This window comes from Pantherophis guttatus, chromosome 2, assembly GCF_059756535.1.
Source record: "Pantherophis guttatus breed Tessera chromosome 2, ASM5975653v1, whole genome shotgun sequence".
Lineage (NCBI taxonomy): Eukaryota > Metazoa > Chordata > Lepidosauria > Squamata > Colubridae > Pantherophis > Pantherophis guttatus.
The window spans coordinates 163,973,523-164,001,203 of NC_142064.1; the positions used below are offsets into that span (position 1 = coordinate 163,973,523).

Here is a 27,681-nt window from a genome sequence, read left to right on the forward strand (position 1 = left end):
GCAAGCCACTTTCTCTCCTTTATTACTGCATCTTGATTAGCCAAACAAAATTTGCCAGTAAAAAAAGATTCATCACACAGTACTTTATACATATATTGTAAGCAACCAAGCATTCACAGCTGCAAAAGTAACATACCCTAAGCATTGCCCCGATATGACAGCTCCATCGGTTTTAAATACTGTACAGAATCAAGTCTATAAAGTTTAGTAATATTTCTTTTCCCTTTCCCTCCCCAGCACTTAACAGTTAAGATTTTAATTTATACATCACAATCATGTGGCCCATCTCAAGACTAACAATATGCCTCATGCTTTGGCTTCTTGGTGTGTATGTATAAGCGTGTGTCTCTTCGAGTGTCTCTTCACTCTGGATTACATACATACACCCAAAAAAGGTACACGGCTGCAATATGCCCAGTGGCAACTGCATAATCTAGAGCTTCACATTATTCAATAGCTAAAGGGGGGAGGGGGGATGTAAACGTCTGTGCATGCCACTGGTAAGGGCAAAGAACAGCAAGGATAAAAGGGACAGTGCTTGAGAATGTAAAAGATGTCAGCAGGTTCCAAGGAGGAAAGAATAAGCAAAATCTTCTGCAGGGGCAGAATTGCTAGCAATTCAGACAAGTCCTTCATTGTGTTTTGAGAAAAGATAGCTCTCCTGTAGCTTGCATAATTAACATTTTCACGGCTCCTCTCACCTTATTAAACCATGTCTCGGAACCAACTAGGCAGTTTACATGATTACGATATGGAAAAAGGCAGGCTTTTGAAAAGGGTCATCATGTTAAGATAGGCAGCTGGTTAATTCTCTCTGGGGAACTTGGAGGTGCCATTATCTCATCTGCGTAAGAAATAGGACAATACCTCAGAACAGAATTGCCCTTCTGCACAATTAATGGCAGGCCTGGTAGTGCGGGCAACAGGTAAACTCTATTCCTGACCTCATCTGATGACTATATCAATCTAAGTACTCTGAATTTTTATTAAGTTGGGCTCTCTGCTGAGTCATAATTGCCTGGGCCGCGATAGCTTGCCTGCTTTATTCTCTTAAAAACAGAGAAATGTTATTTCTCAAATGTTACTCTGCAATACTAAAATAATTCACCTACTACATTCCAAGCCAATACAAGATTTGTGTCATCTCCCTCAATATTCTCCAAGTGGATTATTCTCTTGGGAGGGTGACTAAGAGGGACATCTAGGTTGTTATCAGAATAGGAATAATAAAGGTAAATAAATATGAAGCCATGCAAAGATGAAGGAAACACCAAATGAAAAATAGAATGCAAGTCTGTTTTGAATGCAGGAATGTGGACAATAACCAACTGAACTTTGTTGGAAGCATGCATTTTCAGTCCCTGCAACCACTCCTTTGTCACAATACCATTCCTGGAAACAGCTAAAGCAAATGATACAGAATCTGGGAACCATGAATAATATTAATGAAAAGGATGTGATTTTATTTAAAGATGCTTGATTAGAGAGACCCACTGTCTACCAGAATGTAGACTTTGTTGCTGCAGTGTTGATATGAATCCATGGAGATATAGAGTCAGGCAGAATTGCCACTTTGCAAGCACATAGGTGAAAGCAGAAATTCAGAAATTATGGTTTGCACCATGCGATATTTAGAGAATCATCCTGAGGTACCTTAATGTTCATAGTTAATTGTATAATGTTCGTGTATCCAAGAGAACAGTGAACTATGCTATATGCACTATTCCTCTTCAAGGCAAAGTGGAACAAGATATGCTATTGTACACTTAAGACAGACCAAAAATTCCAAGTGCTCATCCCAACAAGTACAGCTTGCCTTGTGCTTACTTGCTCCTCATGATTAAGAGATTAAGCAATTAAGGAAAGCAAGCTGCTTACATTTATCATTTGGTGGCTTTCGTACAGCACGTCCCCTTAGTTCCAATAGATATAGTCAACAGTGAAAATAACTAAGAATGATGCAGAGCAGAAAGGTGGGCTATTCGTTTCCTTCTAATCAATAGACTTTAGTGAAGTTAGGTCAAGAATAGAAGAATATTACAGCATTACATTTTCCAATTATATCCTTATATAAGGATCTTTCAGGATTTAATCAAAAGGCAATCCCCATTTTCAGCAATATCCACAGCACCCAAGAACTCAAAACAAGGAAGGGGTCGTCACTTCATTGACTAGGAGTTGAAAGATCCAATCCCAACTTCACTTAAGTTCTGAAATGGGAAGGCCGCAGCACCTGTCTTCATGGAATCAAGCCCCAAGGGGAAACGTCATTTGTGTGAGAAGGGATTGGGGTGTGGTGGAGGGAAGTGATTGTGTGTGTGCTCAATCACCCTGTGCATCTGAAATGTGATTAAAGAGACAGCCTGAAATGAGTTATGGAATTCTGCTTCTCTATAACAAACCAAGCCAAGGAGGAAGGGGTGCAGTGAGACAGTCTATTTATTGTTAACAACTTTTGCTAGGTTCTTCCTCCCTGTGCTGCCCTATCTTTCTGTGTGCCTGTCTGTCCCTAACTTGGATTTTTTAATTTATTTATCTTCTGTCCACTCGGGGATACTAGCCTCTACTAAGGCAGCCCGGTACTGCTGCAAGACACCACGGATGCTTTTTATGAACCCTTTAGACAATGGAAAGAGGGGGAACCCAATATCAGGGTAGCCACTCCTCTCAGGGAGAAAGCTCCTGTAGCTCTTTCTCCTTTTCTTTGGTTTCACACTTGGCTGAGCGGCAGAGTCCTGAGCAACTTTACCCTCATCTGTTACGTCTCTGGCAAAATGTGCTTCTCTGGCCTGGCCCATGCTCTCAGAGTCTGAACACTGATGGGTGTCACTAGCAGCCACTGTTGACATTCCGCAACCGGAGTCTTCCAGCTCCTCCTTGCCATCAGAGAGTTGGCTAGCTGCTCCTGCAGCCCCTAACTCTTGCTCTCCCAATGGCCCCATACTGTCTACAGGACTCTCAACCAGAATGCCTCCTGCCGAGTGCGCAAAGGAAGACTCTGCCAGACCGGCGTGATCATGGCTCCTTTCCACCAGTTCATTGGTCTCCACCCAGGACTCAATACGGTGAATCAGGCGCCAACCATTACAGCAGAAATGCTCATAGATCTCCTGCTCAAAGACTTCTACGGGCTTGCGCAGCAGTTGCATCATTGACTGCACCACACGGATCAAAGCCATTTCGTTGTAGCATCGGCTGTTTTCATAGCCCTCTTGTAAGCCCCGGTCACTGTCAAAACCAGCCTCATTGTAATAAGGCTCATTGACTAGGATAAGCCCTAGTAGTTAAAAAAAAAAAAAAGTAGAAAGGGGAAAGGAAGGTAGAAAATAGTGGGAGAAATAAGATATTTAGTACATGTATAATTTGGAAATGTACATGCAGGGCGACCAAACATGTTTTACTTAAAAATATAATTGGAAAAGAAACAGGATATACAAATGCATTAGGACAATGAATTTACTAAAACTTAAAATAAAAGTGAGAAACAAATACTCTCTATTTTGGAAAACTGTATTTTTCAGAGTACTTTAAAGTATTTTTTTATTCAGGATTGGAGATAAAGATAATCTTTATTTAAAGTGCAATTGTTCCAAATTTGAATTATTAATCCCAATTTACTTGGTTTTATTATTTTGTGAACTCAACCATGGAAGCATTTGATGAAAAGCCATTATAATACAATCTCTCCAAGATTTTGGAAAATGACAAAATGTTCCCTTTTTGGAGTTGTTTTGAGGAGAAAAAAATTTCTATGAAAAGGAATTCAGAAGGAATGCTATTTTAATATGAAGATCATTATGGACTAATGCTTTCTTGCTTTTACTTTTGCAAAGTACTTCTAAGAAAAGGCCCAATTGCAGCTTTTTCTTATAGGTTCTCTTTATATCAAATCAGATTTTCAATTTAATGCCTCCCATTGTTAAACAAAACTAGGTAATTTAGATATCCTCTTAATACGAGGAATTGCCTTTTTTTTTTTTTTTTAAAAAAAATCAAACTCCCCTAACTTGTTTGGGGATACTGTTACAATCTAATATAGAAGACATACCGTATACATGGATAAACCACCATACAATTCTTCATGAGAAACATGCCTAATGAGAAACACACCATTTGTATGTTTTCTAAACATACAATAATGTCTGAGTTATTAATCTCTGTTTTTACTGTTAAACATTTTGTTATTAATATAGTTTATAGATGACAGGCTAACAATTTGCAGGTAGATTTAGTAGTTTAACAGTTTGAAAGTTTTTTTGGCCTGTTTCGCAGGGGGTGGTAAACTTAATATTGTTATATTAATCAGAATTCATTCAACTAGGGAGAATGTAAGGTCTATATGCATTAGTTTTAGATTTTTTTTAAAGACACTTTTTTGTTATTGTCTTTTTTGTTGTCTTTTTTCTTTTATTTTTAAAAATATTTTGGTGTTTTGTATTTTAATCTTTTTTGAATAAACTAAAAATTTTGGAAAAAAAAAATCTCTGAAGATTTATAGCATATGTAAAAGGTGTTCCAACCTGCTCCTTGCAATGAACATCTAGGTTCTCAATTGCATGGAAGTGCTGCGCTGCTTTGTACAGAAGTGAACTGAACAGCTGCCAAGAATGGCAGTGATGGAGCATCCATGAATAGCAACAAAAAAAAAAAAAAAAAGCTTGGCATTTCTTTGTTTTTAACCACAAGCCCAGGGAGCTTACCTGCTGCCAGTTCTCCATATTGGCAGCTATCCCACTGGTGACTGAGGCTTTGCTTTTAGGGCATGAAATAAATAGCCATGGACATCATTGTTCCTGGGCAAGGAAAACAATCCACAGCTTGCCCAGCCAGAAAACAACATTTTTCTGTCTATTGCAGTAGGTTTTGAGCCAATATTTTCTTCTACCACCATCTTACTGGAATTTACCTTGGATTGAGATGAGCACCTGAAGAAGGCTAGATTTACTGGTCCATCTCTCTGTGCCCTGGAATAGTCAAATAAGAGCAATCAGTTAATTCAACAGCAAGGACTACACAGCATCAAAATGGAGTCGCAGCAACTTTTAAGAACAAGGCATTTGCAATGATCCATGCTCTGCTGACTTCCATTACTACTACAACATTACTGTTCATATGAATGATATCAGTGTCTAGAGATTCTGGGTAAAACAAACTTTTGGGGACAGGATAGCATATATACTTTTCTTTACATCTCTAATCAAAAAAATAATGTACTGTAAGATAGGAATTCTATAATATGCCCATTGAAAGACAAAAGAAGATTAATCCAACTGGAAAACCAGTAATAACAATGAAGGTGTTATAAGAAACATGCATAGAATATATTTTAAAACAAATTTCTATTATGGGAACGGAGTTCGGTGGTAAGCATTCATACAATTTTCATGATGGAGTAGGTGGAGGGAAGAGCACTGCCGAAGAAAAAAACTCTGAAATGAGTTATGAAGAAATTCTTTCTAACAGATGTTAGTTTCATTTGCTACATTCAGTTTATATTTTGTCTGAACCAAAGTATTATGAGAACTAGATTCCAAATGTATGGGTGCTGCAGTAGGCTTTTTTAAACAGCTGGTAGCTACAGACAAACCCTATATGGTTGGACAATATTGGGAATTAAAACAGTATCTTTGAACAGCAGATAGAGTAAGCCATCTTGCTGTTTGAGTTAAACCATTAAAGAAAGTATTGCAATTGCATGCAGTTTATAATATAATACTGAATAACCCAGATCAAGAGGACTATAGTAAAAGTCAGCAGCAGTTTTTACCTTGCCTATCCACGTGCCCAGAAGGCTTACGCAAACCTTTCCGTTGTCATACAAATTAGGATTCAGTCTGCCACTGCACTGGGAGAGGTAACGGAAGAGTGGGGGCACAGCTGGATAGATATTGGGGAGTTGGATGTCAAATAAAAAGAGGCCATCTTCATACGGTGTGCGCGTAGGTCCTTTGACCAGTGCTGAGAAGAGATCCTGTGGAGAGGCTATGTATAAGTCCACGCAATAATCCATAGAGGAACCAGAACAAACTAAAAATGTTATATCCAAAGCTATGAAGAAAATGCACATAAGCATTCTTTTTGGTTTCATATCAATATACTTAGTATACACTCTGATAATTCATGCCAGACTGTACTTTGACTAAATGTTCAGAAAAAGTCATCAAAGAAAATTTCTGTTCTACTTAGTTTTGTTTGTTCCACATTTGCTGAGTAACACAGAAATAATAGCCCATACCAAATAAAAATACTATTACGCAAACTGAGATTATGTTTTATCTTGCTGAGACTAAACAGATAAGAAACCTGCACAAAGTCTCTCTGAGATAGAAATATCTTATATCTATACCTCCTTTACTTCCATAATAGAAGTAAGGATATAAATGTAACAAATTACACTGGCAAGTTGTTGGTACCTTCTCAGAAAAAATACAGAAAGGAGTACCTTAGAATAGCCATATTAATTCATTCAACAAATGACAAAGTTCTGCTACATTTAATAGCTATCTACCAAGCAATGTTAACATTCTATTGGCAACATTATTGAATTAACTCCTCCTACTCATATATACACGAGTGTTTATTTATCTTGAGGAAAATAACAATGTGACAAATGAACAAATGTAGTTCCTAGTTTTAATTATCTGCTAATAGATAAAATGAATTGGGGATTTTTTTTTCTTGTTGGTATAAAAAACCAACATTTTTTTCATTAAGAAATACCTTAGACACACAGTAACATCATGCTTTTTAATAATAAAATTATAAACAATTTTTAGAAAATTGTACCTAGGAACAATTTTAAAACACAAGGTATACCTTTCTTTATGGACAATGACGTTCATATATAAAGGTTTACATGACTTACCATTCTGTCTTCAAATGTTTTAACCATGATCCCATCTGGCAATGAAGTTGCTAACAAAGCCATTTCTTTCCTCACTGTGCTGAAAAACTTCTTGGCTTCTGGAGGCTGAAATTCCATTTTCTTAAAGGCATGGCTATCTAATGGGGCAATAAATAAATAAATAAATTGGGGTAGCAGATTACCTAATTTTTCACATACTCCTTTGCTCCTAACATTTGCTCGAAACGTATTTAAATTGTAGGGTTAGTAAAATAGACAAAAATAACTCGATATGCTATCCTTGTAACTATAAAACAGCACTAAAGTTATTAACAAATAAGGTAATTATTAACAAATATTGCCAGAATGCTCAAATGATGCTTGTATTAAAATACACTGTCTAGCCTGAGCAGGGATCACTAATTTTATTGAAGATTGTTGAACTGAATGCAAGTCACTACTGTAAAGACTTCATACAAGACCTGATAAAGTTACAAGAAGAGAGATATAGAGAGAAAAATTTGAGAGAGAGATCAGTCCAGATATAGACTTAATGTTATATTTTACACCTGGCTCATATGTTTAGAAAGAAAGGGGGACCACTATAACTTACTTTCAAACACTGGTCCCAATAAAACAGAATTACAAATTTACGGCTTTTCAGAAATTGCTGGACTTCAATTTCCCTGACACAGGCTATGCTGAGTGGAGCTAACAGCTTGCAATATTATTAGAATGCCCTAAGGCCGTGATGGCAAACCTATGGCACGATATGGAGCCATATCGGTGGGCACGCGAGCTCAGCTCCAGTGCACATGTGCGCACCGGCCAGCTGATTTTCAGGCCTTCTGGGCCCATCGGAAGTCGGGAAACAGACTGTTTCCAGCCTCCAGAGAGCCTCCAAGGGGGTGGGGAAGGCCATTTTTGCTCTCCACAGGCTCCTATAAAGCCTCTGGAGCCTGGAGAGGATAAAAAACAGGCCTACCCGGCCCACCGTGCCATCATATGCCAAAAGCAAGGGGAACACCGGGGGGAGGGGGGGTGTCACTCGCATATGCATGGGGGGTGCACAGAATTATGGGTGTGGGCACACGCGTGTGTGACCCCCCCCCATGCTCTCCCCGCTTTTGGCACATGATAGGAAAAAGGTTAGCCATCACTACCCTAAAGTCTTTCCTTAGCCCCACTTTAAAAACTGACCTGGAGCACACTCCAACACCGAGAAGACTTCCCCCTTGGCACTGGTGAAGGTAACACCAGGCTTGCCTCCACTCTGCTGACAAAGCACTGGGGTTTCGCTGGGCCATTCTGATGCCACTGGTGTCTGTGTCTGAATTTCTCTTTCTTCTTTCTTCTCTGTGTCTGCCATTGCCTCCATCTTTTCTTCTTCCACAATAGCTACGTTGTCCAGGGTTTTCTTCAGATTCTCCTGAAGCTTCTTTATATCATCTAGAAACTTCTTTTCCCGAGTAGGCTTTTCTGGTTCAACTGTAGGAGAGGTTGGATAACCTGTCAGCAGTTGTTCAACTGTCATATTCTTCAAGCTTTCCAAGATCTTGATGGCCTCCTTCAACTCTCGGAAACTCTTTGGAGTTCCTTCCTTGCCTGATTTATCTGTTGTTAGATCAGCCACCGCCATTGCCACAGCACCTTGTACTTGTTCTTCTACCTTTTTCACCTCTTCCACAGGTAGTTCCTCGGGTTCAACTTCCTCAATTTTTGTGTGGTCATCTTCCATGAGGCCATTATCTGTTTCCCAACTATCGCTCTCATCCTCCCATTCATCTGAAGAAGCACCACTAGTGCTGCCATCTATGGAATCAAGATCTGTCTCTTCATCCATTTCAGATTCTATATTGTACAAGTGCTAGAAAGCAGAATGAAAAAGAGGAAGAGACTCAACACATGGCAAAACACACAATCCATTTCATTTCATGATAATGTAGTCTGATTTTCCTATAGCTAAAAGGGATCAACCACATTAATTGCAAACTCAGAGTTCCTTAAACTGGGCTACTATATATATATTTAAATAAATAAATAGTTTAAATAAATAAATAAATAAATAAAATCTTTTGAACAAACAAACAATATTTCTCCATTTATGGAATACCTTAAAGGCTGAACTTTTACTAGGAAGCAGACCCTACACAATTCATAAATCTGGAATGCTGAACCAGCAATTATCTCTGGAATCAAGGGGATTCTGAGTGCTAACCAGTGCTGAGAGCTTGCAACAGATCAGAGAGCAATATGGATTATCTTTTTAGACTGAAGTCTCCAAGATAGCTGTAACATTATCTTATATCTTTATGCTATTTAACTTCACCTTTGCTATTTCTACTAAGCTGTATGTTTTATAAAACAGTTAAGAGATGGAAATCCCTGAATTAATCCAAAATACCTGTTTCCTTTTCCTCAGACATTGCTCTATCAGTAACAGTCAATGTGAATAATCTTTAGCTCCTTACCTCACCACTACAGAGCATAAGGAGTTAATGCCCTTGATTTTTTTAAGGAATGATGACCTTTCTGGCATTTTTCTGTATTTTCTTTGTACTGTCCTTCAGGCTATCATACACCCACTCTCCCACTTTCAAGGCTCAACAGATTTTGATAAAATGTAAGTCTATATGTTTTTATAAAATGTACATATATCCTTCAGCATATAAGTTTATACAGGATTATGACATTTATTCTATAATACAAATAGAGTCATGAAACGGGGGAAACATTTTTATTTAAAACAATACACCTTATAATGCTGAATTGCACAGACAGCTTGCTTTCACGGAAGATCCCTCCATATGATATGATCATGTGTGACAAGAGCAGGATGGGATATACCAGAGGGCTTTGTATCACACAGCCATAATTCCGACACTGGTGACTATAATTAAAGGGGAACTGCTCTATTTAAGAAAAGGAAGCCTTGAATGTTATTTAACAGGCTTCTGAAGCAAGAACAGGCCCTTTACTTGTGTTTTAGTAGCTTCTGTGCTATAATGAAACAAAAAGACAGAGGCAAACTACAATATTTTAAGTAAGTTAATGGTCACTAATTTTGTTTTTGAGACAAATGCAGGAGTTCCTTAAAAGACATATTTATTAGAGGCCTTAAAGACTGAATTAAACATCTTTCAAAATAACAGACCACATTTAGATTCCAAGAATAAAGCAACTATATAACAGCATAAGCTCCTGGGAAGGTAAGATTTTATTACTAAAATAAAAAATAAAAAATCACAGCAGCAAATCAGAGCAAACTTTTTATTACACAGTGTTACTGAGATGCCAATAGAACTAGTGTAATGAACTAACAGAGCAATTTCTCATATATTCTAGAAAACTCTAATATATGGAAGCCACTTAATAAAAACAAGATAACTAATATTTTACATCAACCGGAAGCAGCTTATTTACCTGTGGCAGAACAATTGTCCTGGAATTATCTGCCCATACAACTTCTACTTTACTGCTGAAATCCACTCGGGCCACCTGTCCCACAGAGGGCTAAAGAAACAAAAGCAACCATTATTTATTTTATAATATACACCCTACTTTTTTTATAACCATCCAAGTAAGGTAAGCAAGATAGCTGAGCACACAATAATAATGTACTTTTTAAAGCTATGTCATTAAATTTAACAAAAGCACAAATACTAATGCTAAAATAATCCTTACATCAGTTCAAATGGCCAGGTTAAAGAGATCTATTTTAAGATTAAGAAAGGTTTGCTAAATCAGGCCCAAAGCCTTTCAACTCCAATGCTTTGTTCCCCCAGGGGCTGCCATATTTTTACCGAAGTCCGCAAAAATTTGAACACAACAGCACAACTATTGAAAGGCATATGGAGTTTCTAATTATCAAGGCAAATTCTGACAGGATGTTGCCTGTTACCCTTCCCAGTTTTACCACAGGGTAAATTGGTAGACAGAGCAAAAAGAAAGAAATAGACTGGGTCAACAAAGTTAATCTGAAACAAACACTACATGATGGATGCTTATTGCCAGATCCCAATTTGACATTTAGAACAATCTGGCATTAAGAACATAGGATCTTTGAGATGGAGATTAATCTTTGTAGTGTGATTACATTGCATCAAAAAAGTGATTATTGGCAAGGATAGTTAACTTTCATTCTCTATAATTCTGCATTCTACAACACCCCACATATTCTTTCCCTTCAGTAGTTGCTTTCAAATAATTTCCAATCTTTATCATTCAATTTTAACTCTCCATTTAAAAATAGCAATCAGTTACTGCCATGTTACAAAGCGTACCTCCTCTCTGCACATTTGTACATGACTGGAAGAGTGGGTGGGAGGACAGCATAAAGCATTTCCGTCCTGGGTTGAAATCTCCTAAAGAGACAGTCCCTTTTCTATAGCTCAACTATGCAGTGTACCAATGATTTTCCCAGATGGGAAAAAAACTCTCTTTCGAGACATTTAAGAAGAAAGTATTTCTGATGGGAAATTGAGAATCTGAGGAGCACAACCTACTCAAGAGGAAGATGGCCTCCTAAAAGGAAATCTAGACAGGCAGATAAAAACCCTGGTCAGGCAGGAACCTTGTCTCTAACTTCTGGAATAATAATTATTGCCTTTTTCAGGTAAATGATAAACAGGACCAAGAATATAGTACAACCAGAGGAATTAAGATTGCAACAGCCACCATAACCCATTACTACTAGGAAGATTTCACATACAACATGCTTTCTAAATTAATCTCAAAGGCAGAGGAGTGTACCTTTAAAAATCCTTTCCACTGTCACAACTATGCCTCCCTTTGGAAGAAAATAAATTTCAACTACTGTACAATATTTGGAAAGCTTGCCATCTAGTGGTGGTTAAGAAATTGAGTTTTGAGCTCGAGTTCTTAACTTTCCAGCTTTCATAGAAAGCGGACATAAAATCTGCCCAATTCACATTTGATTGAAAGACTGTAGGAATGTGAACAAAGGCTTCAGATGATCCATGCCAAGAGCAAACATGTATTCTAACCAGAAGTATGTTGGAGGAAAAGGAGAGTGCGAGAAAATCAAGGACATTGGGCATGTGTAGGCTGGCTAACAAAGAAGCCTTTTAGTTCAAAGCAGAAGACTAAATAGATAGCTAGCCCAACATCTCACTTTTTTCCAGGTCATGGTTCTTACGAATTGTACCAAGAACATACTTTACCAGCACTCACCTCATTTTCACCAATCGAAGCACCATCCTCGGCATTGCCAATGCGGATTACAAAATCAGTTGTGCGGAAGCGGAAGTCTGGATGATCGGCAATGTCATACACACTAACATCTTCCTCTTCCCCAACCAGCTGGAAATGATCACACAAAGATAAAGGCCGGTCCATGCACAGAGTCTCGAAGTTCAAAATCTTGTGATTCAACCTTGTGTTCTTTTCTTATATACCGCTATTATGAAGTGACCTTCATAATACCTAAGAGTCTTTTAAAGAACAGGTAACCACTCTTAAATCTATTCTCTCAGAATATGAATGGCATTGAAGAGAAGTCATTTGACAGTGCCAGTCCCTTCCTTTTTTGGGGATACCTGTTGCTAAAAAATATTCCCCCCAAAAGGACATAAAGCTTATGTGTAGTTTATACTTAGCTATCAGAAAACAATTTTCACCTCAAACACATAACAGCTGACATTCTGTACGTAACATATTTACCTAGCCTTGTGCATAGCATGTTATACTGCTCAGCATTGATTCTGAAGATGTCTGATAGGGCTCCCTACATGGATCTCTATTGTCTAAGAACCTATAAGTATACTATGTTATAAGCACCATCTACATACATTAATTGAGAGCTGCATTCTCTTCTAGACCAAATTTTATGAACATTTGAAGGTTATCTAAATACAAAGTTTGATAATGATGATTATGCCTTTGAATCAGTTTTAACTCCTGATGAGCATCCGGACTAATCACTGCAGTTTTCTTGGCCAGGTTTTTCAGAAGAGGTTTGCACTTCCCTTCTTCCTAGGGTTGATAAAGTGACTGGCTCAAGGTCAACCAGCTGGTTTTAGCTCTAGCCTGGACAAATTGAAAAGAAAATGCTCTTCCCCCCCAAATGTTTTGACATTTGGATAATTTTTTGTTTAGCTCTTGTAGTTAAATCTTAGCTTAATTTAATAGAGAAAAACCAAATTTAGATCCTCTCAAGAGACAGACTGAGCCAGTAGAATACTGGGCACATTTATATACACCTGCTTTTCCTCCAAAGCTCAGAATGAAATTTTCCTCAGGAAATTTTTTTTACACCCATTTAGCAAAGCAAAATTTTATTCCAGAGGCCAAGAGAAGAAAACAAAACAAAACAATCGCACAGTCTTTACTTCTTACCTCCACATCATCTCCACTAGGTCTCAGCTTGAACCATTTCACCACACAGGTACGACCAACATGGTCGCCTGACTGCACCACTCCGTACATACCAGGATCCTGAGAAGTTTGAGCTGTTTAGGATTGAAGAAAGAAGCATGCTCTAGTAAGGGAAAATGATGCACTGTAATTTCTACTATTCTGAGAAGTATCCGATACTTGTTTTTTTCTTGATTTATACTTTATTGCTGGTGATGAATTAAAAAAATAGAAAACCAAGCTTGGTTGGCTTCGACAGTTAATCAAACTTGTTCTTGTCATAATTTTGTCTGCCCCTGATGGCTCTATTATACTGAACCTAACAGTGAGTGCAACTGTGAGTGGCGAGGCCCTGCCTGCCCCAGCTCTAGCTTAGAGAGGGATGGGTTCACATTTCCACTCCCAAGCAGCATGGGATTTCTCAGTTTTCCAAGTTCCTCCAAGGTATTGTTTGCAGCCATCTGCTAACATGGCTTTTAAAATAATGGATGCACGAAGGAAAAAAACATGAAGATTCACCTTATTTAAATCAATGTACTTGTTTTTAACATATTTGTTCATTTTTTTAAATTGGAAATTTAAAAGGAAAATTGGTTATGAACGGAAAAATGCATATGTTATATATACATACATACATACATACATACATACAGAGAGAGAGAGGGGGGGAGGGAGGGAGAGACAGTTATATAGAGACAGTTATATATAGAGTTAGGTAGATAAACAGATAGATAGATGATAGAAACTTTATAATATGCCTTCATAATATGCCAAAATTAAATTATTCAGGTAATTATATAAAATGATTGTTCTCAGAATCTCCTAGACAGCATCTTGGGATGGCACCTTCCTCTAACCTTGAGTGGAAGGAGAATTTAGAGTATTTTATACACTAAAATAATATAGTCCTTAAACTATTTTAATCCAGTATTTTACTATTCAATACTTTCAGAAGGAAGCAAATGAAACTTCTGGCTTAAAATAACCTTTGAAAACTCTGTAAGAAATCACTGAAACCTTGCTAAAAATGTAAGCACAAAAGAAACATACATTTCTGTCTTGCGGGAATACTACAATTTGTAGTATTATTTATAAAAGATTCAGATTGTGGAGTTTTTTGTTGACTTTGAATGTGGTAAACTGCTAACTGGCAGTTTCCCAAAATTTCTTTTGCTAAAGACTTGATCCACCAGTAAGTCAGATGACTACTACAAGAGAACATCTGGACTGAAAGCAAACAATGTTTTCAATTTTTTTTGTTCTTCTTCATATATTTGAAGAAAAATTGTGAGAGACAGAAAAGCAGTGTTCTACTTAATGAGAGATTTTATTCCAATAATATAGAAAAGGGTTACATTCTGATATTTAAAAAAGTCCTAAAGATTGCTATTCTGTAAATTATTGATTCAAGAAATCAGCACTTTCCAAATTATGATTATTTCTACAACTGTTGGATCTGGTTGACTTGGGGTGCTGGTAGTAATATTTATATGTGTAAGGAAAAAAGCTACATTATTTTAATTACAGAAGTAGTATGATGAAGAGTACAACTGCTGTTGTCATGCTATACAACATTGATAATCCCTAGGTCAATGTAAACTACAACTTCCAGAATTCCTAGTCAGCATTATCCAGACTGACTGATATTACAAAGCTGTAATGGCAACTCATATAGGCTTCCGCAGGATAAGAAAAGATGCACGAGACACTACTGGCAATTTGAAAATCCAGATTGAAAAATCCATGTATAAATTGTTACTAATAAACACATTATCCAGAGGAAATGCATTTCACCAATTACCTCTTTTATCTACTACAAAATCCCCAGGGCAAAACTCATTATTGTCCAAATGATGGACAGGAAAGAGCTCATTGGAACGAATATTTTTCTCCACTGTGCCATCCTGCCACATCACATCTGCTGATGTCATCGTGGTCACCACTTCCACAGCAACCCTGTTACCAACAAGGATAGAAAATTACTAAGGAAAAGTATCACAGCAAGTCAGGGTAAAGATTAAAAAGAACGGTGGCATTTTAAAACAGCATAAAGAATTGACTTTAAAGCTGGAACCAATACTAAGGCAGTTTTTGAGAGAAAAACCTTTTGGCTGCAAAAACTGGTCTGTTGAACAAAATGATAGGGATTAAACAGGCTCCCAGAACACCATGATGGAGATTATGCTACAATGGAACAAAAGGCATAGTCTTTATTGGGGAAGGTTGTACTACAGAGCTGCCATTTCCCTGAAATTATGAATGAATCATTTCTATCTCATCCCAGACTGGATAGTGAACAGGAAATATAAAAAAATTACAAAGCAATAATATCCTTCCAAAACCGATATGTGATGTTTTAATATCCTATGCTGGTGCTCACAATCAGCTCAGGCCAAGCTATAGAAGAATAAATCAAACTTGCTTTCAAAATACATGGAGGGTTGGGGTTCCATGTACTTTTGGGGACAGAGAATTCCACAAAATGGGGATTATAGAAAACAACAGCTTTCTACACCACATATATCTTGCAAGGGGTATAGACTGGCTCTCCAGATTTATAGGGTATAGATGTATAGTCTCCTGCTTAAGCAGGGGGCTGGACTAGAAGACCAAGACTTATTTTTAGTCTGGACAGGCAGATTCAAAGCTGATAAAGCATTACCTGTTATATCCTGGTGCTTCAGAATCTAATGCTTTAAAAGAAATGAGTTGGGCAAGGTACCAAGAACTGTCTTGCCAGAAACTGCCTTGGCTTTTCAAAAAGGTTATTATTTTAATAATTATCATCAGTGGGGTAAATGTCAATATATTGGGGTTTGATTAGTGCAAAAAGAACACTGAGTCAGCTGATTATTTTTGGTAAAAGCTTTTATGCTTTGCTTAACTCTTTCTTCCCTAAGAAAGGTATACAATTTAATTGGATATCTGTTAAGATATATTTTAAATGATATAACTTGAAAACTGTATCCTTAAGTTTGCAGGCAACACAAATCTTCCTACATTCTCAATAATAAGAGACATGTTTTTATTATTGATATGTTTTTAAGTTATGTACAGGGTTTTACCAAGAAATTAGGTCAGGTTAATTTGACATGTATAGGTGGGATGATATGAGCTCTGGTCTTACCTGTCACCTGGTTTAAATTCCCGGGAAACCTTGGTTTTCTTTTTCTTATGTTTCCTCTTGAGATTTTTAATAGAAAGCGGGATACTTTTTTTGCGACCTATACCACTGCCGCTCTGAGAAGAGGCCGTGGAGCTGGCAGAAGATGTTACAGAACTGGTGTCGTCTGTGTCATCGGCTGCTTCATCATCAGCATCCTGTTCTATAGACTGCAGATTGTAGTCTGAGGAGCCATCCTCCCGTTTCAGTACAAAGGCTGGTTGCAACTGCAGCCCAGCTCCTTCACAAGACAAGCCTTTCCTTTTTTCGTCAATGTGCTCTCTTTTTGCGTCCTGCATGCCTATAATGTCACTGACAGAGTCCTCTGCTCCACATTTCAAGTTGGCTTTAAGATGTTCAGGCTGTTGGTCACCAGCTGCAGCAGATTCTCCTTCAGGGAGATCAAGGGTACTCTGAGCGTCTGGGGAACATGACATGATCTTCACTATTTGTTTCTTCAGCAGTCTCCTTACCTACAGAGGAATCAGCGCAGGTCAAGAAACACAAAAATTTCCCACCACTTAAAAGAAATTGAGCCAATTTTTTTTTAAAATGCTTCCTACGTGGGAGCTGAAAATTATTTATTTACCTAGAACTGCTATCTATCTTCTAAAGTACAAGATGTTTATTGTTTGGGGAATCTGTGCATACAGATTGAACAAGCAGTCTTCCAATATTCCTTCAGATGTTACTCATGTTGCCCCATGATGGAAATTTTGTTAGTGAATTTTGTTATAAAGTCAAATTCACAATATCATCTTTTTAGTGAAAATGAGATGACATGGAGCCCATCATGTGGTTATATAGTGAAAGGCTTTTTGATTTTTCAGCAATTCCTACTTATATCAGTAAATATAGAGCCGTGGTGGCACAGTGGTTAGAGTGCAGTACTGCAGGCTACTTCTGCTGATCATCGGCTGCCAGCAGTTTGGCAGATCGACTCTCACCAGGCTCAAGGTTGATTTAGCCTTCCATCCTTCTGAGGTTGGTAAAATGAGGACCCAGATTGTTGGGGGCAATACGTTGACTCTGTAACCGCTTAGAGAGGGCTGTAAAAGCACTGTGAAGTGGTATATAAGTCTAAGTGCTATTGCTATTGCAATAATAAAATATGGGACAGTCTCATGACTACAGATGATTTGCAAGAACTGAAAAATACAGAGTGAATGGTGCCTGTGCAAACTGCCTAAATTTATATATCCTTTTCTTTGTTCTTAACTCATGGCTTAAACACATACTCCTATACATATATACAGTACAGTACAGTACAATACAGCATATAGTATATGTATACTACCATAATGGTGCTTACACTGCAAGGAAATAGTGTAATAGCTAAGTATGCAGAAAATTATTAAAATGGTTATATTTCATAATCTGCTAGTCATTTTAAACAGCTACACTGATAAATTCTTTAGAAATACTAAAGAGTCAAATAGAATGTTATGAATAAATTCCAAAATCTGTAACAGACTTTTATTTCAGAATATGGAGAATTTAAAATATTAACTTTTTATAGGGAGAAAACATTATTTATATATACTGAGACATTTCTGTAACTGGATTTTAGCAAGAAATCTATTGAACATTAAGGTGTTTTCAGACAGAGAACAAGTGTGTATATTACAGTACCTTTTCAGGCTTTACATTGGATACGAAACAAGGACAGGCCATCTGCAATATTAAACACCATCATTTTGGTATTACTATTGAATGCAAAGGATTGTTAACAGAGGTAGAATACACTCAGAAAATTATTCCAGTTTTGGAAACATTTCATTCACATTTTCATTTGTATTGTAACCCCTAAAATAAATTAAAGAAATAGATTTTACAGTTATGTTTTTCCTCAGAAGAAAATACTACTATGAAAGAAAAAAAAAAAAAACCCATTACTTGAAACCATTCAGGCAGAATACTAACTGTGTAATCCTTGCGTAGATGGTTAGCCATGTTTTGAAACCCGACAAAGACTTCCACTTTTTAGATCTCTAAACATGCATGGGAAGCTTTAGCTTTAGCTAAGAAATGTAAAATGTACTTTTAATAATTTAAATATTAAATATTATTTTCATCACTATGATATATGTAGGCTTTCTTTTTTTCACTGTCATTTTACTCTATTGGTGATGTGCTTTTGTATTTCACTATTTTAACGTAAGAAAAAAAATTGCAAAACTTGGTTTTGTCACCATTTTTGGAAAATGCTATGTATTCTTTGATGAATGAGGTTTAACAGATCCAAATTAAAGAATGTGCAACTGAAATCTGATTATATTTTTAGATTAATCCCAAAACTGCCTATAAAATTAAGAAATGGGTGCAGTGATTGGAAATATTGGCTATGAAATATCAAAGGCATACATTTATCCAATGTTACTATGATTGTAAAACAGCAAGATACTGATTTACACTAAATATAGTTTCTAATATTTTTTAAAAATGTTAAACATACAGAATAGATTGCTTGTTATTTATGAAATACTTAAACAGTGCTTTACAATATAAATTCTGAATGAATCAGCATTTCAAATTTGGATTTTAATCCAGATTTTATCTAAAATAATAGACAAAGGTTTTGAAATATAACAAAACTACACCTCTGTTACTACTATATGTGTAAACAACAAGCATAATTCATGTGAAAAATATGATATACATCAGTACTCAGGGTCTCAACTATTTAAAAAGTTGCCATATAAAAACAAATTCCACCATTTATCAATTAATTCAAACAACAGAACACTATGCATTTTCTCTTGAATGATCAACTATCATGAATTTCCCTCCAATGATATAGAAATTCAGTTCACAATTCTGGAATCACTTAACATTCATTTTTTCCTATTCCCTTGCTGAAGAATAAATTGGAAATATAACAACACTAATAATTAAAGTTTATGCTAACCATGTCTGCATAACCTACAAGACTAAGTGATGTCTGAATATGATTAAGCATTCAATTAATATCATGCTTGTATGTTTCTTAAAATATCATGTCCTGGATGATAGAATTAAAAAAAGGAATGCCATCCCCAAAGATCATTCCATATTCTTAACCATGGCAGAAATCGGCAATAGTGGGAATATACAGAGCCAAACAAGAACAGTTAGAAGTAATGAACAAAGCAGAATTCTCAGAAAAAGTTCAATATTCTCAGCTAACTTTTATCAGGGCACATACCTTCTTAGAAGCTGATCCTTCTGCTAGAACACAGTTTCTCTCTGGACATTCACACGTGATTTTTGCTGGCTCCACTTTCTCCGGAAATACATACAGACACCTTTCTCCAAGCTGCCGTTCAGCATGGTCAAAACAACCCAGACGTTTCACTCTATTAAAAGTGAAAATGAAAGTAGTGTCACCATACTGTTGGATGGTATCTTCCTCCTGATTCTTCAGCATTCGTTGAAATGTCTAAAACTGTTTCAAGTACATGCACAGTGATACATTATTGGGGAAATCACTATTTGGGAAATCAAAGCGATAACTACTTCCTAATTTTACAAAAATTTAGAGTAAACTTAGTAATAAAAAGATTTACTAGTGGAAAACATATTCCTATGGCATGTACAGAAACAGGTCATGGGGTATATGGGTGTGCGCACGTGTGCCTGTGTGCACACACACACACACTCACACAAGTACATGGCTGGAAAGCTTTATTCTGTCAGAGCTCAGTTAGCTCACAACACCTCTGTATAGAACTGCTAATGATGTAACTTCTATATTGAGCAAAGTGCACAATTACTGGGCCCTCCAAATAAACATTTCCTAAAAATGTATTTATTTATTTAAAACACTTATACAGCTCCCCATTTTAAAATCAACTCAGGATGAGACAGGCAAACAGAAGGCTAGGTCTGAGATGAGGAGTCATATAATGTCATACGACGGCCATTCCCGATGTAAGCTTTGGTTGTAAGAAAGAGAATTAAGCAGTTTTCAAAATCAGCATGCCCAGCAACTCACATTTATGCATGTCTTAATATCATTTTCAGATATATAATTCCATCACATGATGTATTTGCTTTAGTTTAATTGATGTAAAACATACCAAGAAAAAAAATCATGATTCACAAAACTACAGTGGGTAGCTCCCTTCTCCCCAAACCAAATCAACAGTATGTTTTTAGCATAAAGCAGAGGAAGGTTAAGCTTGGTTCATTCGTGTTTTGTTTTGTTTTTTTAAAAAATATTTTTATTCAAAGATTAAAAAAACAGTAATAAAAAGCTAGTACAAAATAAATAATTATAATAAAATAAATAATAAATAATACAAAATAGAATTAATGAGAGAGAAAAAGAGGAAAATATATAAAAAGAAAATTGAAGGAACAGAAAATTAAGGCAAAACAGAAAAGGGAAAGGGAAAGAAGAAGATATTTAAGGAAGCGATTTCTGATTTTATTTATAGTGGATACTAGCAAACTTGATATTTTTCCTCTCTCTTTGATTTTTTTTTTAAACTAATGCTCTGAAGATCTCTTTTAGCTCTGAAGTAATTGTAATTTCAATGTGCTTAAGATAGTGAGGCTTTAGCAAACCCTTACAGAGTCCCCCTGTGACTATGAGCTTGATGTCAGCTCATGGCGCCTGAGTTGACTATAATCCTGCAGTCTTCTAGCAAGGAGAAATACAGATAGTTCTTCACTTACAACAGTTCATTTAATGACCATTCAATGTTACAATGGCACTGAAACAAGTGACTACTGACCATATTTCACAGTTACGAACTCTGCAGCATCCCCATAATCATGTGATCAAATGGCATAGTTATGACCGTTGCTGTGTCCCATGGTCATGTGACCTTTGGACAAGCAGAGTCAATAGCAAAGCCAGATTCACTTAACAACCAGGTTACTAACTTCACTTAACGACTGTGGTAAGAAAGGTCATAAAATTCGGCAAAACTCATTTAACAAATGTCTCACTTAACAACAGAAACTTTGGGCTCCTTTGTGGTCATATGTCGAGGACCATCTGTAGTAAGAGCAGTAAGATCCAGGAAGGGGAAATTATAAAACAACGCATTTTATGAAAGTAAGTGGTTATTCTACTTTTATCAATTCAAAGCCGTGAAACAAGCAGGCCTTTTCGGAAGCTAGCATGAACTGTTTTTTACCTAGATAAATTCTCTTGGGTGATTAAAGATGGTGGTGGGCTTATACTATCAGTTCCCCCAGGACAGAAGCTCTTAGTGATCCAAGTAACTTTCAGTTCTACTACTTGTACCTAAAGAAGAAAAGGTTGGATTGTGAGAAAAATATTTCATTAAGATGTTCTTGTATTCTGTAACTGTTTACAAAATTAACATACAATTTCTGATAAAATTTCGTTTCTGAACCCCACTAGTCTCAAATTCTGAATTTCCTTTTGATTTCCATCTTTTTCTGTGATATATAATCCTAATATTAATTATGCAATTTAAAGAGATGTACAACATATTAGACATTTTTTTAAAAAAAAATTATTCTAGTTCTTCAGCATAGGCCAAACAGAAAACACAGCAAAAAAATTGCATTATAGGACTCTACTTTTCCCAAGGCTGAATTATTTCTTATTTTTTCTTCTTTGTTCCTGCATATTTTCTTCAAGGTTATTTCTACATTCCTTTGCATTTACTTGTCAAAAGGCATTCTCTCCTGAGGGTTTTTCTGACTAAACACTAACAATCTAATATCCAGATGGACGTAACTTCTACATTATAGACTTCTTATATTAGGAATTTAAGTCTATGAACTGATCAAGAAAAGAAAACACTGAAATGAAATTGTTTCTAAAACAGCAGGCAAACTCTCTTAGTTTCAAAATGTCCCTCTCAGACATTTCAAGACTACACACCAAGCTTTGTTTTGAGGAAAATCCAAATGATATTCCATAATAGGGTTATCTCGTTGAAACATACCTCTTCTACCACAACTCTGAATTTGCTCTTCGTACTGAGTACAGGTTTCACTCCTGAAAGCCACTGCACATTTGAGAAGACTTTTGAAGGACCAATGAGAACTTGCCCAGGATAAAAGCCGTATGAATCATCAAAAAACAGGCCCTGAAAAATGAAGCAAAACCAGAAGTACAAATCAGATATGATAAAATCATGGTCTACCCTAGTTGAACGAATTTTCCACATTTTATCTTAATTTTATCATTATGGAAATGCTTAATAATAAGCACATAATAAGTTCTCCTTTCTGCTCTAGTCATTCTAAATAACTACAAAAATCTCATACCTAATTAAGATTGGCTAAAGTACAAGGAATTCAGTGCTACCAAGAAATGGACAAGTAATAAGCTGGCAACAACTGTTACTTTAGGCACACATGGTCAAACATTCAGGAAGACAAAGACGAGACTATTAGCCCATACAAACAGGACCTGAGATCAATAGCTTATCTATTTCTACATAAGACAGTGAGGATATTGTTGAGAAGGGCCAGGTTTTGCTGCATGAAGCGCTTTATTTTTCCTTATTTTTCCTAGCAAAAATAATTGTCAACCATTTACTCTTAGGCAAGAGAAATATATTATATACCAAATTAAAAACATCTTAATAGGATCAAAACTGGTAGTGGCTTTGAAGTGTATGGACAATAGGATTGTATCCATCTGAATGATTTTTGGCTTCAAATATCTGCATAACAGTTTGGTCCTAAACTGCTATTCCCAAATGGAAAAACATGCTTAACTATTTTATCACATTACATAATAACATAACGCCCCTCCCCCGTTCTTTCCCAAATTGAATAAACTTTCAACTATAGGTAGTCTTCAACTTACAACCATTTGAAGTTACAAGGACACTGAAAAAAGTAATTTATGACCATTTTTCACACTTATGACTGTTGCAGCATCCCCACAGTCACATGAACAAAATTCAGGCAAACGGGAGGCAAATTTATGACAGTTGCACTGTCCTGGGGTCATGCAATCACCACCCAACCGTCCCAGCCAGCTTCCAATAAGCAAAGTCAACGTGAAAATCAAGTTTCGCTTAATGACCGAATGGTTCACCTAACAACTGTAGCAAAAAAGGATATAAAATGGGGCAAAACTCACTTAACAACTTCCTTGCTTAGCAATCAAAATTTTGGGCTCAACTGTGGTCAGGGACTATCTGTATGCTATGCTCTACCTAATCCTCAAGAATATGTTGCAATGCATCTCTACAAATTAAGACTTATTAAAACGATTAAAAACATACTGAATCACTGACATGTGGGCAGACGTCATAGAGTTTTGCTGCGTCTTCTGTGCTCATGGAACATCTAAAGAAATACATAACCATTGGGGAAAAGATTGCAAAAGAGTTAGCATAATCTACCTAACAACATATTTAAATTTACATGCTCTTATGCTGGAATTTAATGATGTTAATTAATGAATAAAAAGAAAAAGGTAAAAGGTTCCCCCTATCCAGTGGTGTCCAACTCTAGGGGGTGATGCTCATCTCAGTTTCTTAGCCAAGGGAGTCAGCGTTGTCCGAAGATGCTTCCGTGGTCATGTGGCCAGCATGGCTATATGCCAAAGCACACAAAACACTGTTACCTTCCCAACGAAGTGGTACCTATTTATCCACTTGCCTTTAAATACTGAATAAAATCATTGGTCCATTAAACTTGTATGTTCAACTTTGACTGTTGGGAGCTCCCCAGAGTTTCAGGCACAATCTTTCTTAATCAGTCCTAATTGGAGATGCCAGCAATTGAACCTGGACATTTCTACATGCAAACCATTTTTGGGGGGAGGTGGGGGAGTGATTATTGAATGCCCCTCCTGAGCAGGTTTATCTGTATTAATTTTTGTTATTAACTAGGTCATATGCCCATAGAGGAGAAAAACATGGATTTAACCAGACTGCATGTGTCTCTAATGTGGCAGATGGGAGCAATGCCCTTTAATACTCACCAAGCTTTCTGCCTATCTGATTTTATTTTTTTAACTTTATTATAATTACCTAGCATGCACCAAACAAATCAGTAACATCAAGCATACGTATATGATCCCTTGGATACCATGGAGCACTCCTAGCAAATAAGACACTGTTCTTTTTGCCTTCCGGTAAAATGGATGTTCTGTAATTGGTTACAGAACACACATAACAATTTTGTGAGAGGGCTTTTAACAGGGTCCCAAAATTCCAATATGCCCAATGGCCCCAAAAGACTGAGGTTTTCCGACATAAAGCCCTACTGTATGAAGCCCTAATGTTAAGAGCAATATTAAGGCCTTTAATAAAGCCTGATATTGTTATGGTTGAGTAATTTACTTTGGAACAGATGGATATATTTATATATCACCCATAAAATTATGAGAAATATAGTTCTATATGGACAAAATATGTCTTACATTCTAAGATTTTAGGAGAGAGTAGGGGGCCAGAAAAAAGTACTCAAGATGCTGAATTCAAAAAGAGAGTTGTCTTATTTGCTCAACACAATGAAATCATCAGGGTAGAGGATCTGTTCAAATAATCAGATAGTGAAGTACTACTGGTAAATACTGAGAACACTTCATTTATATAACACGTAGTTCAGAAACAGTAATTACAGATTATCAATTATATCAAACAATTACAGTATTTTGAGAGTTAGTGTCCAATTCTGCAGCCTTTTTTTTTAAGAGTGTCTCCTAAGGTGGGAGTCCCCAACCCTTGGGCTGTGGCCCACTAGTGGGCCTTGAGCCATTTGGAACCGGGCCGCCGAAGTGGCAAGCGAGCACATGCACATATCACGACTTGCGTGAGCAGCGGGCAAGCATGTGCGTGCCACTTGAGCAAATGGAGCTGCATGCACGCACTTGCTTGCCACTCACATTCCCCCCACCCGCCCGCTTGCAAAGCCAGAAAGGTTCGGGAATTCTGCTCTAAGGAGTTTTGGCTACTACTTCCTCTGTATCTGATAAGTAGCCATATTAACTGGCCTGATGAGGATTGTAGTCAAAAATATCTGGAGAGCATGATTCAGTTAAGCAAATGTCAAAACAGTTTGTTTTTGAAATTTTAGTTTCCTACTTAACAAGTTGCTTCAACAGTTCTTATATGCTTATTGTGCAATTCAGATGCCCCAGTTTCCCATTACAACATAAAAGCTTGCTAAAACTGACATTAGTTAGTTACATAAACCAGCTAAGGAAGCTTTTGCAGGTAAGGGAGATAGAAGAGTTAACATTAAAAATAGTAATGTTAGAAATGCAAGAACCAAGCAATCACCCCAAATTGCTAGTTTTCACTCAGGTTATACAAGTAAAAACTCTGAAACAATCCCTAACTTCTTATGAAAAGATTCTATACAGCATGGTTGATCAACATTGTTGGTATCTGAGAAACAAGAGTACAACTGACAAATCAGTGTTATGAGACTTTAATTTGAAAACAGCTAATGACATACTCCTTAGCAAAGCAACAGAAATACCTTGCGCCATTGGAGAGCTTCAGAATGATTTGGTTCTTTAAATCATACACCTTTCCTAGCCACCAGTCATAGGCTATGCAGTCACCGTACATAAAGGGCTGAGGGGGAAGGAGAGAGTTAGAATGCCTGATTTCACAGTTTATTATATCAGAGCTAGAAATTATTTTGATTCGATTAAGTTCATACAATTGTAATAGGGTAAACTAAATCAAAGTAGGAACTACCGCAAGAGCAAATGACCATGATCAATTGAACAGCTTCTAGATGATTAAAAGGATTTCCCCTCCTTTATAAAATCCAGATATACAGAAATGTGTTAGTGTTTGCATTTTATGACCAACACTATAGTGGAGCTGAACAAATAAACATAGAATAGAAATTATAATAGAAGCACATATAAAACAGAAACTTGAAATCAGGAAACTATCATTTCTAGTTCTGTCTCAGACATAAAAGCTGGTTGGGTGACCTTGGACCAGTCACTTTCTCAACCCAACCCCCTTCACAGGATTGTTGTTGTTGTGGGGAATATAGGAGGAGAAGGAGTATTATGTATGCTTGCTGCCTTGAGTTACTTATAAAATAATAAAGGCAAGATAAAAAAACATCTAAAAAAGAAATAGCTGGAAACATTCAAGAAAGGACAGAATGTTTTGTATGACAATAAATTGAGAGGTAGCTTCCTCAGCCTTATAAGAACTTGTGTGACAGCCAGTGAGCTGTGGTGATTGAAGTACAGGTCTGGCACTAGCAAGCCACAGGTTCTACACCCTCAACAATGGAAGCTTATTGTGAGATTTTCAGTCACTTACTTAGCCGCTACTAATAATACATTGAAACAATTTAATAGTAAGGCACTAGAGGAAAGAAATATAATAGTCTAGTGGAGATTAAATCCAAAATTTGATTTTATTCTGAAAGAATAATAGGACTTGGTTTATGTTATAATAAGGTCTTTCAATAAGAGCTTTCAAACTGGAGATCAAAACTAGAGATGCAAAAGCACAGGAAAAAAAATCTGGAATAACTCAAAAAAAAATGTATTATGACATCTTTTATACTACTGTATTTTAAATGATGCCTAACATGGCTAAGAAAAGTGTTCAACAATTGTTAGTCAGTTTTTACTCTCCAAAATGATTTCTAAAAACTTCATACGGGAAGATTTTTTTAATAAAAAAATATTTACAGTGATAAATCAATATAATTCCAGTACAGAGGAGACAAACTATTTGATATAACTCTCAGTGTACTAGACAAAAATGGATTTCTTGTTCTCTCTAAGGCTTCAAAGTACTCAGAATACAGGAAACATTTACAGTAATTGTATCTCTACAGGGTGCTAAATTTAAGTTTTATATGTAAGTTATTTTTCCTCCCCAAATAATCATTTCCCCTCAAAGTCCTAGAAAAGAAGGATTCTTTTTAATTTCTTCAACATTTTTAGAAATTCTTCGAATATGGTCACAAGTAACAAACCATCTGTTCATAGGCCTTAGAAAACTACCTTAGAGGCAGGTTCAAGTGGAATCCCAAATCATGTAAGATTTAAAGGCATTACTCTCTCTAGATCCAATGTGAGCTGTAGTAATTGAAATTGCTTATTTTTCTTGATTTAAGGTTATATTTGTTAAGCAAGAAGAGTTCTTTCTGTGTCAGGCTAAATAGTTTAAAGCATTCTCACCCAGATATTCTGAAGATCTTTACTGTTAACAGGATACAGGATACAGTTGGTTCCCACCAGCTTTACTGCACACTCTATATTGACATCAACAACTGTCCCACACTGGCTGTCCTGGAAAGAAAAACAAATATTTCTTTAAATTTCAATATGGTTTCAATATTTGCAGAACCTAAGAATCCTTCAAGTTTCACCCACTGCTTA

General features: G+C 36.6%; 1 protein-coding gene across 2 annotated transcripts in view; it reads right to left on the reverse strand.

Moving 5' to 3' along the window:
- Window positions 1-2,421: 2,421 nt before the first annotated feature.
- The window catches only part of UBE2O (ubiquitin conjugating enzyme E2 O), a 75,958-nt gene continuing 50,698 nt past the window's right edge, over window positions 2,422-27,681 (reverse strand). Inside the window, exons 3-19 of one of the 2 annotated variants that reach the window (XM_034408569.2) lie at window positions 27,481-27,591; window positions 25,797-25,894; window positions 23,600-23,651; window positions 22,292-22,435; window positions 21,509-21,618; window positions 19,567-19,717; window positions 18,015-18,056; window positions 16,347-16,855; window positions 15,021-15,175; window positions 13,202-13,314; window positions 12,038-12,166; window positions 10,268-10,357; window positions 8,045-8,711; window positions 6,866-7,002; window positions 5,768-5,971; window positions 4,907-4,964; window positions 2,422-3,277 (exon numbers count right to left, since the gene is read on the reverse strand). In XM_034408569.2, coding sequence (XP_034264460.2) covers window positions 2,529-3,277; window positions 4,907-4,964; window positions 5,768-5,971; window positions 6,866-7,002; window positions 8,045-8,711; window positions 10,268-10,357; window positions 12,038-12,166; window positions 13,202-13,314; window positions 15,021-15,175; window positions 16,347-16,855; window positions 18,015-18,056; window positions 19,567-19,717; window positions 21,509-21,618; window positions 22,292-22,435; window positions 23,600-23,651; window positions 25,797-25,894; window positions 27,481-27,591 — 3,519 coding nt within the window. In that variant the 3' untranslated portion in view covers window positions 2,422-2,528. Of the gene's footprint in view, window positions 3,278-4,906; window positions 4,965-5,767; window positions 5,972-6,865; window positions 7,003-8,044; window positions 8,712-10,267; window positions 10,358-12,037; window positions 12,167-13,201; window positions 13,315-15,020; window positions 15,176-16,346; window positions 16,856-18,014; window positions 18,057-19,566; window positions 19,718-21,508; window positions 21,619-22,291; window positions 22,436-23,587; window positions 23,652-25,796; window positions 25,895-27,480; window positions 27,592-27,681 lie in introns of both variants that reach the window. The other variant, XM_034408568.3, reaches the window with a different exon arrangement.